Source organism: Glossina fuscipes, unplaced genomic scaffold (genome assembly GCF_014805625.2).
Source record: "Glossina fuscipes isolate IAEA_lab_2018 unplaced genomic scaffold, Yale_Gfus_2 59, whole genome shotgun sequence".
NCBI lineage: Eukaryota > Metazoa > Arthropoda > Insecta > Diptera > Glossinidae > Glossina > Glossina fuscipes.
The window spans coordinates 6951801-6966216 of NW_023998431.1; the positions used below are offsets into that span (position 1 = coordinate 6951801).

General features: G+C 34.7%; 1 protein-coding gene and 1 long non-coding RNA gene across 2 annotated transcripts; one reads left to right on the forward strand and one right to left on the reverse strand.

The window, feature by feature from the left end:
- Window positions 1–7089: 7089 nt before the first annotated feature.
- On the reverse strand, window positions 7090–8136 carry LOC119637346. Its single transcript, XR_005247243.1, has 4 exons — window positions 8049–8136; window positions 7673–7987; window positions 7547–7613; window positions 7090–7478 (listed from the first exon to the last, which is right to left on the reverse strand). It is a non-coding gene; the product is annotated as an uncharacterized LOC119637346 (long non-coding RNA).
- A 386-nt stretch (window positions 8137–8522) lies between these two features.
- On the forward strand, window positions 8523–13626 carry LOC119637347. Its single transcript, XM_038033317.1, has 3 exons — window positions 8523–9492; window positions 9554–9822; window positions 9877–13626. The coding sequence occupies exons 1-3, from the start codon at window positions 9441–9443 to the stop codon at window positions 9907–9909; spliced, it is 354 nt and encodes a 117-aa protein (XP_037889245.1). The 5' UTR covers window positions 8523–9440; the 3' UTR covers window positions 9910–13626.
- The last annotated feature ends 790 nt before the right edge of the window (window positions 13627–14416 follow it).

Genomic DNA, 14416 nt, shown 5'->3' on the forward strand with positions numbered 1-14416 from the left:
GTAGTTCATAAATAGTTTAGACCAACGGTCGGCAACCTATCCCCCACGGGTCGTCGAGTAACCCATTTGATAACTTCAAGTGAGACACCTTAGTTCCGAAGATAAAGTATAATACATAAAAATAAATTATAAAACATAAATATTTTGACCTGCGGCCAAAAAAGATTGCCGACCCCTGGTTTAAACTATCAAATTTGGACGAGAGATTTTTTTCCCCGACTAATTTAAATTTGTGAGGGATACCTTTAGTAAGTAAAAAGTAAATATGTAACCTAAGTTTCAGTTATTCAAGTAGTTTAAAGTTTGTTACACAAATCACAAATTTTGGGTTAGGATGATTTCTGCAAGCGAACGCTGTAAACTGCTCTTTGCTTACTTTCGAATTGCATCTATTCATTAATCATTTGTCTTAGAACTTAAAAAAAAGAGTTAAGAAACTTATTTGGAATATTAATGTGACAATCCTTTAACGACGAATGCTAATAATGTGGCCAGTTCAAGTGTGAAGTCGTCTGTAATATGTGTGTGACAAGATTTTCGGTTTAAACATACGAAAAACAACTTTAACAACAGAATGGACTGTCGAAGGCCACTACGATTCCTTCCTAAATTTCATAGGCAGTGACGACGTAAATTAGTTCTACAGAAAAGATGATGTAGGTTGGGCACTGCTGCCCAATCTAAAATATCACAGCTAATAATTATATTAAAGGTAATATCGTTTGAAAATGATCTATCCGTGAAAATTAAATATCTTTTTCTGTGGTTTTAACACAAATTTTCCACCACAAGTGATGCTTAGAATAGGTAGAAAAATAAAAAAAAACTATGCATTTCGTACAAAAACATATGTGTAAGATTCGTTAGAAAAGAGAAAAAGATGAATTTTAACTATACATATACAGATGTATTTAATGTTAATTCTTAATATATGTGGAACGTTTCGCGAATTACAATAAAAGCAAACATACTTCTTGATTTAGGTGATTTATTTAAAGAAAAGGAAATTTAAAACATTTCATTTGTTCACAAAACGACTCTAAACTTGAAGAAAGATGATGCAAAACCACAGAAAAAAAATGAAAATAAAAAGGACATATCAGGGTTCCCATATTTCAGAAATGTTTATAAGGTAAGGTATTTAATCCCAGCAGTTTTTTGTACTATATATACGTAATACATACATATGTATATAATACATACATATATAATATAATATAAGACGTAATACAATAATATATAATATAACACATATAAATATATAAATTACAGTACATCTAATATAAAATTATTCAAAACAAATATTTGCATACAAGTTAAGGACCATCCTAATAAAAAGAACAAACTTACGAACCACCCTCACAATTACGATAAATAGACCTAAAGTGTCATATTAAGTTAATATAAACACTTCTCATATAAAGTTAACGTGAACACTTCTCACCGATATCCAATGGCACCCTACCATAAACATCTCCCACAGATATCTCATTTCACCCTATAATAAAAATAAATGCTGACCGTAGATTATTGGTTAAACCGAGGTTTCCTGTTTTATAAATCGATAAGAAAAGTCGGTCTCTTTATCAACTATCCATTTAACAAGTTCTAAACCAAACTTAAGAAATAAATTGTTAAATTAATTAAATAAAAATAGAAAAAATAAATTGCGGTTCATTAATAAACCCAAGGAAATAAAAATAATTTAATTGGCCCCCGAGCAGAGTTTTCCAGAGAATGAAGGACCGAGACACTGCGGACTGCGGTAGTTAGAAGAAGTTTCATCACCCAAAAAAAAAAAAAGGATATAAAAAAATTATTATTAATTAAACGATTCCAAAAGTAAAATTAAACAAAAATAAAATAATAAAAGTCAAAATAAATGTGAAAATAACTAAAAAAAAAAAATGTTAATAAATTGATAAAATAAAAAAGGAAAGTTTTAACAAGTGATAACTTTATAAAATAAAATTAAAAAGGAACTCAGATAAAAACTAAAGAATTGGAAAAAAATTTTTAAGTGGAAAAAAAAAGAAAAAAAAAGCTCTACAAAATACATCGTAAGTTCCGGTCGACTTCGAACAGCACAAGAAGCGGCAAGGCCCCCAAGTAAGAAGCACCAAAAGGGAGCACCAGTCCGAGGAGCAGAGTATGCAGCAACTGGAAACAAAAGGAACGGATAATGGTAAAGGACTCATCAACTATGGTAAAAACCATAGTATTAATGTAAATAAAATTTTTATTATTTTAATACAAAGGGAACAATAAAAATACAGGAAATTTTTAAGAGAAAAGTGAAAATTAAAAAGAACCAAGGTGAAAAAAAAATAAATAAAAAAAGAGGAAAATTTTTTATTAAAAGTTAAAAATTAATAATGGATGAAAAGAGAAAAACTTATAAAAAAAAAAAAAAAAAAAAAGGGAACATAAAACAAAGAAAGAAAATAAATTTGGAAATTTTTAAGAAAAAAAAAAGAATAAAGGAAAATTAAATAAAAAAGCCAAAGAAGGCAAAGAAAACAAACCTAAGTGAAACTATATTAAAGAAACGAAAATAAATGAATATTAGCAAAATCTGCAAAGCAAATTTTTAAACAGAATTTAGCAAGTAAGCCTAAAGCAGAATTAGATTTTAGGAATTTTTACGATAACTCACAAAATTAAAATTAAGAATTTTTTCAACAAATTACAAATTATCGTAATATCAATATCTGAATATTACTAAACTAAATTTAAGACTTTCCTTTGCGTTCGAATCACATATTATCGGAATATCAAAATCTGAAGTCAAATTTTTTTTCCTTTTTCTTCGCGATAAATCACGAGTTATTGGAGTATAAAAATAGGAACATTACAACAAATTTTTTTTTCTCTTTCCTCTCTATAAAATCGAAGTTACCCAAATTTCAAAAAACCATCCGACATTCCAAGGAAATCCTCAATACCAACCACCAGTGCCCCCAAAACCACAACGACGTGATGAACCAATGGATGTACACATGAGCATGCAGTCCAAACACATAAACTACGCAAATCGCCCGAACCAATATCAAACATACGTACAAAAACGATTACCTTCACAACAATTTCAAGGAATGCCTCTCAAACATCAAAGGTCCTACAACATAACGTGTGAAGAGGACAACGAGGGAGGAAGCACAATAGAACCAAATCCGGAGCAGACATATAACGAAAATATGGAACCAAGTGAAATCCCGGAGTATGATATTCATTTTTTAGATTAAGGCAATCTTCACTGCCTTATTTTTAACATAAAAATGGCGGTGGAGATATTTTAAAATTTTTAATAGATACAGGGTCGAACAAAAACTATGTTCAACCCAAACACATAAGAAAACCCATTATAAACGAAAAACCCTTTCTAGCCAGTTCTGTCTGCGGCAAGATAAAAATAACTCACCATGCCAACGTGCCACTATTCCCGAACAGAAATAAAATCAAATTTTTCATTTTACCAAGCCTTAAATCATTCGATGACATTATCGGTAACGATACATTAAGAGAACTCAATGCAGTCATCCATACCAATCTTGACTTCATGACAATAGACCCAAACGTTAAAATTCCACTAAAAGAGTGCATATCAAGCTACATCAATAATATGAAACTACGCACTTCACATTTGTCTGAAAAACAAAGCAACCGTCTACAAGGACTACTCCAAAACTGCCCACACCTATTTGCTGACCCTAATAGAAAACTGACCTTTGCAACAAACGTATTAGTCGAAATCCGAACAACGTCCGATGAACCAGTCTACTCTAGAAGCTATCCGTGTCCGATGGCTCTGAAGGAAGAAGTAGACAATCAAATAAAAGAACTCTTACAAGATAACATAATCAGACCTTAAAAATCGCCGTACAACTCACCTGTGTGGATTGTACCGAAAAAAATGGACTCTTCTGGTCAAAAAAAGTACAGAATGGTAGTGGACTACCGCAAATTAAACGAAATAACCATACCTGATAAATACCCAATTCCGGAAATAAATGACGTATTAGTTAATCTTGGCAAAAACAAATTTTTCTCTATAATTGATCTTAAAAGTGGCTTTCATCAGATACCATTCAAAAAATCTGACATTCAAAAAACTGCCTTCTCAGTCAAAAATGGCAAATATGAGTTCGTCCGACTAGCATTTGGTTTGAAAAATGCCCCATCATTATTCCAAAGGACTTTCGACGATGTTCTGAGAGAACACATCGGGAAGCGGTGCTACGTCTATATCGATGACGTAATCATATTTGGAAAAGACGAAAATGACCACTTCAACAATTTACAAGAAGTCTTTGATACCTTAGAGAAAGCCAATTTGAAGATTCAGCTCGACAAATGAGAAATTTTAAGAGATGAAGTCGAATTTTTAGGTTTTATAGTAGGAACAAATGGAATTAAGTCCAACCTCAACAAAATCCAAGCAATCGTCGACTTTCCGCCACCCAAAACTCTCAAAGATCTACGATCATTCCTCGGAATGGCAGGTTACTATAAGAAGTTCATTAAAGACTTTCGCCAAGCTTGCCAAGCTCCTGACAACCCTTTTAAGAGGGGAGGATGGACGCGTGTCCAAACAAGCCTCTAAGAAAAAATTAATAAGGTTAGGGAAAAAGGAGATGGAGCACTTCAATCACCTAAACAATTCGCTAAGCTCGAATGAAGTCATACTGACTCATCCCAACTTCGATAAACCCCTCGATCTTACAACAGACGCATCCAACTTCGCCATAGGAGCAGTTTTATCCCAGGATAGGGGACCAATAATATTCTTATCCCGCACGCTAAGTAAGACGGAAGAGGCCTACGCCATAAACGAGAAGGAAATGCTAGCCATAATACGGTCATTAAAAACGCTGCGTAACTACCTATATGAATCACGAAAAGTCAATATTTTTACAGACCATCAACCACTCACTTATGCTCTAAGCAATAGAAACACGAACCAGAAGCTCAAAAGATGGAAAGCAATCCTCGAGGAATATAACGACCAGTTGGAATACAAATCCGGCAGAGAAAATATTGTAGCCGACTGCCTGTCCAGACCACCAACAAGCAAGGAAATAAACTCCTTAACTGGTACGGTCCATAGCGACGAAAGTTCAGGACAGCACTTGATTCCATCAGTGGAAGTTCCTCTAAACGTATTCCGAAATCAGTTAATTATTAAGCACCGTAATCAAGACAGCTACAAGTTAGAAACCTCTTTTGGTAATTTTTCAAGACACACAATAACTCGGAAGGAACTCATTAACGAAGCTTTGATAGAGACGTTAAACAATCCCAATGTTATTAACGGTCTGTGCACCACAGAACCAATTATGGGGATAATACAAAGTTTCTACCCACAGCATTTTAAGGATTATCACACACGATTCTCACAAACCATAGTAAAAGACGCAGAAATCGAAGAACAGCAGATAGAAACAATTTGTCAGGAACATCGTAGAGCCCATAGAAATGCTAAAGAAAATCGCCTACAGATCCTGCAGCAATATTTCTTCCCAAACATGTCAGCCAAAATCAAGAGAATAGTTAATAACTGCAAAACATGTAAGGAAAATAAATACGATCGTCATCCCAACAACATAGAGATTCAACCTACACCTATTCCAACCCATACGGGCCACACCCTACACATCGATATCTTCTCTACTGAAAGACACCTGGTACTAACCGCCATAGACAAATTTACCAAATTCGGTATAACAAAACCAATCCAATCCCGTGCTGTTGAACACATCAAGAGACCTCTACAAGATATCTTGTTCTATTTTGGGATTCCCAAAATTATCGTAATCGATAATGAAAAGGCACTGCAATCTGCCTCCATTATGGCTATGCTTGAAGACGATCTCAAAATCAAGGTATATCGCACACCGCCATATAGGAGCGAGGTAAATGGACAAATCGAACGATTCCATTCTACTCTGAGCGAAATAATGAGATGCCTCAAATCGGATGGAAAAGAAAGGACCTTCGAAGAATTGCTGGAACGAGCTGTAAATGAATACAACTTAATTATCCATTCCGTCACAAAGAAAAAACCAGCAGAACTTCTCCATGGACGCACGCCCAACATTGACCCCAAAGAATTTGAAAAATTAAGACTGCAGAATATTGATAGACTGAAAGAAAAACAGAGACAGGACTTGAAATACCACAACAAAACAAAATCAAAAATGAAACACTACTCACCAGGGGACGAAATCTACGTAAAACACAACAAACGACTAGGCTCGAAATTGACTTTCCGATACAACAAAGAAATAGTTAGAGAAGACAAAGGGATAATTATTATAACTAATTCAGGAAAAACTGTACACAAAAATAATATAAGGAACTAAACTTCAAATTTCAGGTTTTTGATTGGGATAATTATCGGAGACATACAAATGTTGGACTTCTCCAAATCACAGGTGGTACCCATCCACACTGGACAAGCACGAATACAGACTGGAAACTTCAAATTAATCCACGTAATTAACTTGGACGAATATGAAACAAATATCAATGAATTGGGAAAGATAGTCAACAATAACAGTTATCATTCTCTATTCCCTTATCTCAAGCATGAAATGGGTCAAATCGAAAATTTACTACGACGCCTGAAGCCTGGAAAAATAATAAGGAAAAGATCATTTGATTTCATAGGATCCGCCTGGAAATGGATTGCGGGTAATCCCGATCATGAAGACCTAATGACAACACAGGACAAAATAAACAACCTACTACAGAACAACAACCGACAAACCATAATCAATAAGCTTTACGAGGATAGGTATAACAATATAACCAAGATCACTAACAGTTTGATAGAAGAATTTAAATCTGGCAAAAACTATAATAAAGAAAAATTAATTTCCGATACTCAATATCAAATAAAAATCCTTAAAGAAGAACTGCAGAATATCAACCACGCCATACATTGGGCCAAGGCTGGAATAATAAACTCCCTCATTTTATCTGAGGAGGAAATACAGCTGCCAATAGGGGCAATAAAGAGAGAAAAAATACTATTTGAAACAATAGAAGAGACATTAAACCTATCCAAAGTACAAATACTAACTAATTCTATCTCAATCCTCTATATTATCAATATTCCAATAACCAGTGAACAGATTTATGAAACTATTCTTCTAAAAGCCGTAAAAAGAAATGATAACACGGCAACCGATCTTCAATCAGAAACCAGCATAAATTCAAAGGACGAGATATTCACGATACTTAATAAATGCAAATCATATCAGAATCTAATTGTTTGTAAAAGGCAAGACCTTATTAATATAACAAACACCAATTGTATTCCAAACTTATTAAATAGTAAAAAACGTACTTGCAATATTGTAAACAGTCAGCATTTTCCGGTTATAGACGAAATATCTTCCGGTATAATCTTATTAAACGGATTTTCCGGCACCTTCGAGGTAGAAACGGAACAACAACTCCTTAACGGAACGTTCCTAATAAGATTCGATAACGTTTCACTCCGTGTTAATGGAAAGACCTACATATCTAAGGATATACCCACCTACAAGGTACTACCTTCCATACTTCAGTTAATGCCTGAAGAGAAGGAGCGCAAACGTTTCGTCTCTCTGCAGATGCTAGATGAACTTCAAATCCATAATACCAAATTAATATCGTATTTACAGACCAAATCCGTTGTCCACCAATACTCAACCTGGGGATTTGTAATCGGGATCAGAATAATGATTATAATCCTAGCCTATAAAAGTAGGAAAAATAGTACCAAAACAATAGTGAATAATCCAATAATGGAACAAGTCCGATCCGACGACATACCTTTAAGAACTGTGGAACGCAAGGGTCGTAGAACCCCATTGAAGTTCAACGACATTCCGTATTTTTAATCTCGAAGGACAATCGGTTCTAAAGGGGGAAGAGTTAAGGACCATCCTAATAAAAAGAACAAACTTACGAACCACCCTCACAATTACGATAAATAGACCTAAAGTGTCATATTAAGTTAATATAAACACTTCTCATATAAAGTTAACGTAAACACTCACCGATATCCAATGGCACCCTACCATAAACATCTCCCACAGATATCTCATTTCACCCTATAATAAAAATAAATGCTGACCGTAGATTATTGGTTAAACCGAGGTTTCCTATTTTATAAATCGATAAGAAAAGTCAGTCTCTTTATCAACTATCCATTTAACAACAAGTTCTAAACCAAACTTAAGAAATAAATTGTTAAATTAATTAAATAAAAATACAAAAAATAAATTGCGTTTCATGAATAAACCCAAGGAAATAAAACTAATTTAACTTACATAAGATGATAGTTTGGTTTTCCTTTTCTTATTGCACATATGCAAATAACACACAAATAAGTGGTATACAAGCGGAAAGGCACAACACGAACTTGGAAGGGTTTGTATTATAACTATAAGCAAATAATATGGCAACACATTTGGAGATCCATATGTTTTTGACTTGTTCTTCTTTGGTAAAGCAAGCATGGAGCGCAGAAATTCTTTTTCTTTTTGCTTTCAATTTTAGATTGATTTTTGACTATGTGTCCAGTAAGTAAAATAGTAACATAGAACACCCTAAAAGTGCGGCGATAATCGCGATAATCATTTTTTATGCAAGTGCTATTGGTGAAGCAAGCTTACACCAGAAAAAATAAAAATAGATGCTTAACAATTTGCAACTTTCTTGAAAACGCAACAGGATTTGATAGCACAATTTTCTCAGCTGACTGTTGGCGCTACTGCTTTCAGTACAGTACAAAGAAGCAGCGACAACGTAGTCGACGAGGTGCAGGTGCTTAACATCGACAATTTTAGTTCGGACAAGGAAGGGTATCGACATTATATACAGCAGTTTACATCTTATGTAAATATTAGTAAGGAGACGGCACCAAAATTGACACAAGACCTGCAATACGACGAATGGTTGAAGCTTCTGATAGGTTTTGTAGCAATACTTCGCCCTGATATCTATGGTTGTAAATTTTTTCAGGATTCAAAACCATTGCTGACGTATTTTTAACGCCACGATTTATCGACGAAAATACCATTTGAGCAAAACTGCTTCAATGGGATTCGCCTAAATTTGAAGAAATTTGCGTTAAAGGTCTTGATGCTTGAGGGGGCGAAGTTAGATGCGAAAAACCTGTCGCAGGCTACGAAAAGTTCACCCAGTGGAGCGATAAACAACATTTTCAACAGAAAATACCAAATCGTCTAAAGCTTCACACAAAACTAAAGGTAGTTATGAGCAAGTAGGCATTGCTGCAACAGAGTGTCACTCCAGTTCAGAGTTAAAGTATAATTTATGTGCAAAGTACCAAAAGTATACATTGCTTCTCATTTGGAATCGGGTGCTAACGCCTAATAATAATAAATCTAGTAAATAAAAAAATTCAACAAATCGACTGAAGAGAAATGACTCTGATTATGGCTTTTGAAAATTGCTCCTATTTACCGCAGAACTTGAGTACGTCGCCTTGGTAATAGTTTCAACGGATTCGATCAAATTAATTCAAACATATCTGTAGCCAATCGTATTACTAATAAACCCCAAATTGGAGAATTAATGGCCAAACTTACATCTATTTTTGAGCAAAAAATTGGGTGTATCCTTAACTTTAAAGCTTCTTTACAGTACACCGCGCCTATTTACACCAAAGACCGTCAGATTCTTAACGCATTAGAAGAACGAGTTAACAAGGGGCTCGACGAATTGGAAAAAGAAAGAATTATCACCACAGTGGGCAACAGTGAATGCGTTTCACCGTTAGTGCCAATTCCAAAGGCTACCAAAAGGGTAAGGTTTTGCGCCAATTATAAAATATACACAAACTAACGATTTTTTCAATAGCTTCAAGAAATCGGAATATTTCTGCCGCCTTGATCTTTACAAGCCTTATTTATTTACGAAATTCCAAAGACAGAATGTTTCGACAACATCACGTACAAGTAAGACCTTCACTTAAAGCTTTTAAGATGTGTATTCTATCAAAAACAATTAGAAATTTTGGGTCATCGAGAGAGGTAGAACAAAGTCCAAAAATCTGTTTCTAAAGTAAAGACAATCGTCGAGATGTCACAACGTCGATTTCTTGGCGATTTCTTACGCCAATTATTACGTAAAAATCTTATATTGAAATGAAACTATTGCTTTAGTCCTCTCTATTATATTCTAAGTTATTTTACTTCGTAATCCTATATTATGTATATCAGGAACGTAAATCGGGATTAATGCTGGTCTCACGATGCTTCCTTGCGGTACTTCATAGTGAACACTTTTCGTGGTACTTTTGCTAGAGCTCCCTTCCACTTAGGCCATAAAAAAAGTTTTTTAATTAAACTGTTATGCTCCACCAAATCAAATATCTCTGCAAAATTATAAAACATGGAACCTACACCAGAGGTGTGTAACCATTCGTAGATGTGGTCCACAGCCTTTTCTAACACCATTTTGATTTTCTGTCAGTCAATTTTTATTGTACAGGAATGTTACATACTGAGTATGCAATCAATTGTCGGCAAGATAGATATTGGTCGGTAAGTTTCCATCATATCTACTTGAGAATGTTTTGATAGCGATATAATTTTCTACACCTTAAGTATGTCGAGAAAAGTAATGTTGCTTATCGCTTCATTGAAGATGTAGACTACTTAAGATACCAGTTCTCTGGAATATTCAAATATTAAATTTTATTTTGTCTTATTAAAGTCACAGTGAGCATACAAGGTTTCTTAAAAATCTTTCATTCCATACTAATAACAATACAAACGATAGCTTGTCAGACAGGTTGTATATTATTATATCAGTTATAATTTTGTTGTGCATGCTATTGAAGGCCTATAGAAATCCCACCTTTAGCTTGCGTTACAAACGAGTGACAGCTTTTGAAATCATAGTATTCCACAACAATGACATTGATGTTTCTGAGACATTTATATTTGAGTCACAGCCAAATATAGCAGGGACCTGACCAAAAGGTACCAATATATACTCGACATAATTATGAAGCTTCCTGGCAGTACACATATATATGATAAAACACTACTTTCAAGGGTATTCCAGAGCGCATGCAGCTATTAAGCGTAATTACTACTGCTTCAATACAGTTAACACTTTCGCATACATCACCCGAGCCACTAATCCGTTTCTCCAATATATAAAGACGTCCCATCGTATCCATCATCTCTACAACAGCGATTGTTATGAAACTATGTTTATTATGTTCAAAGAATTGAAGACAATGTAGGCAATGTTATTACTATTAAAGCTTTAAACCTGTTGAATCACAAAGGTTGGTTTGTTTGAGTACAATTGAAACGAATGTTAGGATTTCAAATAATTATTCATACGGCACTAGAAAGTATGAATAGATCAAACTATATAATTACGATTAGGTTGGTGAATTAACCGCAGAATTGCCAATTACATCTGTCCCACTCTCTTCCACAATCTCTCATGGACTTGCAGTCTGTTCAACATTTTCACGAATATGTTGTAACGTGGTTAATTTATAGCTGCGGTTTCGCTCAGGGTTTTTCAGCGGTCCGTTCCAAGTAATTTACTCGTTGAATTAACGGAACCTACGTATTTTGTTGTAAGATCGAATATATATATGGAATCCAAGAAGCGTACAAGATGGCCTTATTTGCGACGTAGCTTCGTGGTGAAAAAAAAAAATAAAAAACACGTATTAAGTAAGCAGCCTTGTTTTCTTTTTACCGAGGAAAACTGTGTTGCGAAAATAAAACTGTTACGTGTGTGCTCTGTTAATTAATCTTCTTAGTGGTTCAGCAGGCAGTTTACCGGATCTCTAAAGGTAAAAGTTTCCTATGGTGCGCTTTCGTGCCGGGAGTCTGTAAGATAATGATACACACTGTTATCTTAAGGACCTCAAAGGTACCCAGCATTGTTTACTGACTACAATTATGAAGTTGGTACAAAAAAAATGAGCAAAATGTTAATGTTGATTACATGTCGAGCCCTCTTTAAACCCAGGTATGACCTCTATCAATTTTATGAATAAAAAAATACGCGCTACCTGCGATTCTGCCCTGTTGCAAATATATTAATTACAATTAAAATTCAAATCAACGCGTGGTGCTACAAAAAGAGATACTCAACTTTCAAAAATTGTAAAAAAATTGTGTGGTTCAAAAGTTGCTGATTCGAAATATACCATTGATTCTGAGATTTTGTTCAAAAAAAAAGGGCTGTAGTCCCAAGTTCGCTTCAATAAGCAGTACTTTATTTTACTCACACGGGTATAGCCAAGATAAGATAACTGGCGAACAGGCACGTATTCTGGTCTTCAATAATAGGGATATCCTTCATGTGTTGCTTGCACCTCTGTTCAGAATAATCCCCAAAAAGCAACTTCACAATCGTGGGAGGAAAGTCAACAAAATTAGCAGCGTATTCACATTGACTAAATGGGTTCAACTGGATGTGTGTTCCTCTGCACCACCATCAACATCAACATTCGAAACGTTATTCAGCATATTTGCTAAAAATGGATAACCAGATGTTATCGGTTACTGCAACTATATTTAAAAGAAAGGGGAGTCTTACAATTCTTTGCCCGAATTGCCTAATTTTCCAATAAGCTATTACTCCCGGGCATCCAGTACCAAATAGCTTGGTCGAAAGCAATGTCCAGACCTTAAAAAAGCACCTGGTGGCGATGCCAAACAATTCACCACCTATATCCAAAAACTTCGACAGCTACTTTTTCGATATAGACCAATACCGGCACAAAATACAAAATGGCCTTTCAAACTGTACTTGGGAGGGTCGAATAGAATCCAACTAGATACCTTAAAACTACTATTCCTGATGTAGAGATCGGAAAATTAAGCGAAGGAAGCCGTGTTCAAGCCAAATATTGCCCCGCAAATAGGCCTTCGTAGAAGCTTGGTGCCATCACTAAAAAGCTTGGTCGACTTCATATTCAAACGCCACATAAATCAGTTAAGCCTCACTAGTTATTATGTGTTCGCGTTAATTTTGATAGTGTTATCACTTGAAGACGACATTTATTGAGAAAAATGGATGCAATATACATTGATCAAAATATTTTCCATAATTTTTAACAACATTTCACCATATTTGTAGCAACATAGCGATATCCTGACAAAAAAACTTATATTGGTTTAGCGGCAATCCAATCATCGTCCCATTTTCGTAATTCTTCAACTTTACGGACCACAGTGTCAGTCAAGCCGTCTTGCGCTGATCTGAACAAGTGATAATCAGAGGGCGCCATGTCTGGCGAATGATGAAACAGTATCACGATAAGCTTCTAAACATGTTTAGTGGGCTTCGGCAGTAAATTTCTTCAAATTAAACAACAAAAGTAATCAAGGCCAAAAATGCAATTTTGAGTGGTCCATGATTAGCGTCGGCTAACGCTAAATAAGTCAATATTATTAGATTCAAAATTGCTATGTTAGGCAGAAAAAGGTCTACATTATCGAATTTAATCGTTATATACACTGGTATTTCGCATTTCCATTTGATTTTTACCTGTAGAAGTAGCTTATCAAAATTAACGCAAACACTTAATACAAATGCCTGATTAATCAACAAGCCGACACCCCGATCCTGCCGCCGGAAGCCATACAGAAGAAGATCAAGAAGCTTTACAACCCTTTATTCCAAATCGGGTACCTTGCCATAAACTTATAGTACCTAACATGCGTACAATGGTAGAACCACTGCAAAATCGCTGCAAGAATAGAAACAGCCGTCCACTTTAGGAAACACAGAAGTACATCAGATCGACAACAGCAGTCGCCCCGCCACTATGGCGATTATACACGACGTTGATTGTAAATAAGCATGTCCGTTTTAGATGCGGGAAAATTATTATAACTATACGCAAAGAATATGGCAACACATTTGGAGATCCATATGTTTTTGCCTTATCCTTCTTTTGCACAGCAAGCATGATCTTTTTTTATTTTAAATTTTAAATATATTTTTAAATACGTAATAAAAAGTGGAATAGTAATAAAGAAAAATCTATAATTATCAGGCAATAAACATTGGAAAATATATTTATTATTTCAAATGAATCGAAAATGTTAATGTAAACTTATAATATTGTTATTGAATATTATGCCGAAAGAATTGTCTTTCAAAAAATTCGGTAAGAAATTTTATTGCTCCGATCAATAAATGTTTTAGAGCCCAAATGTTATGTGCGGAGACGGAAAGAAAAAATGGCAAATAACAGCTTTTCAACGCGTGAGGAACCCATGAACAATAATGTAATTGCAAATAGTATCGTAACCAGGTAACAATATATATCTATGCGGCAACCACGAAGTCCGCTTCGTACGACAATTACGCAACTAAAACAAATTATTAAGGATCGAAAGGTAACTAAATT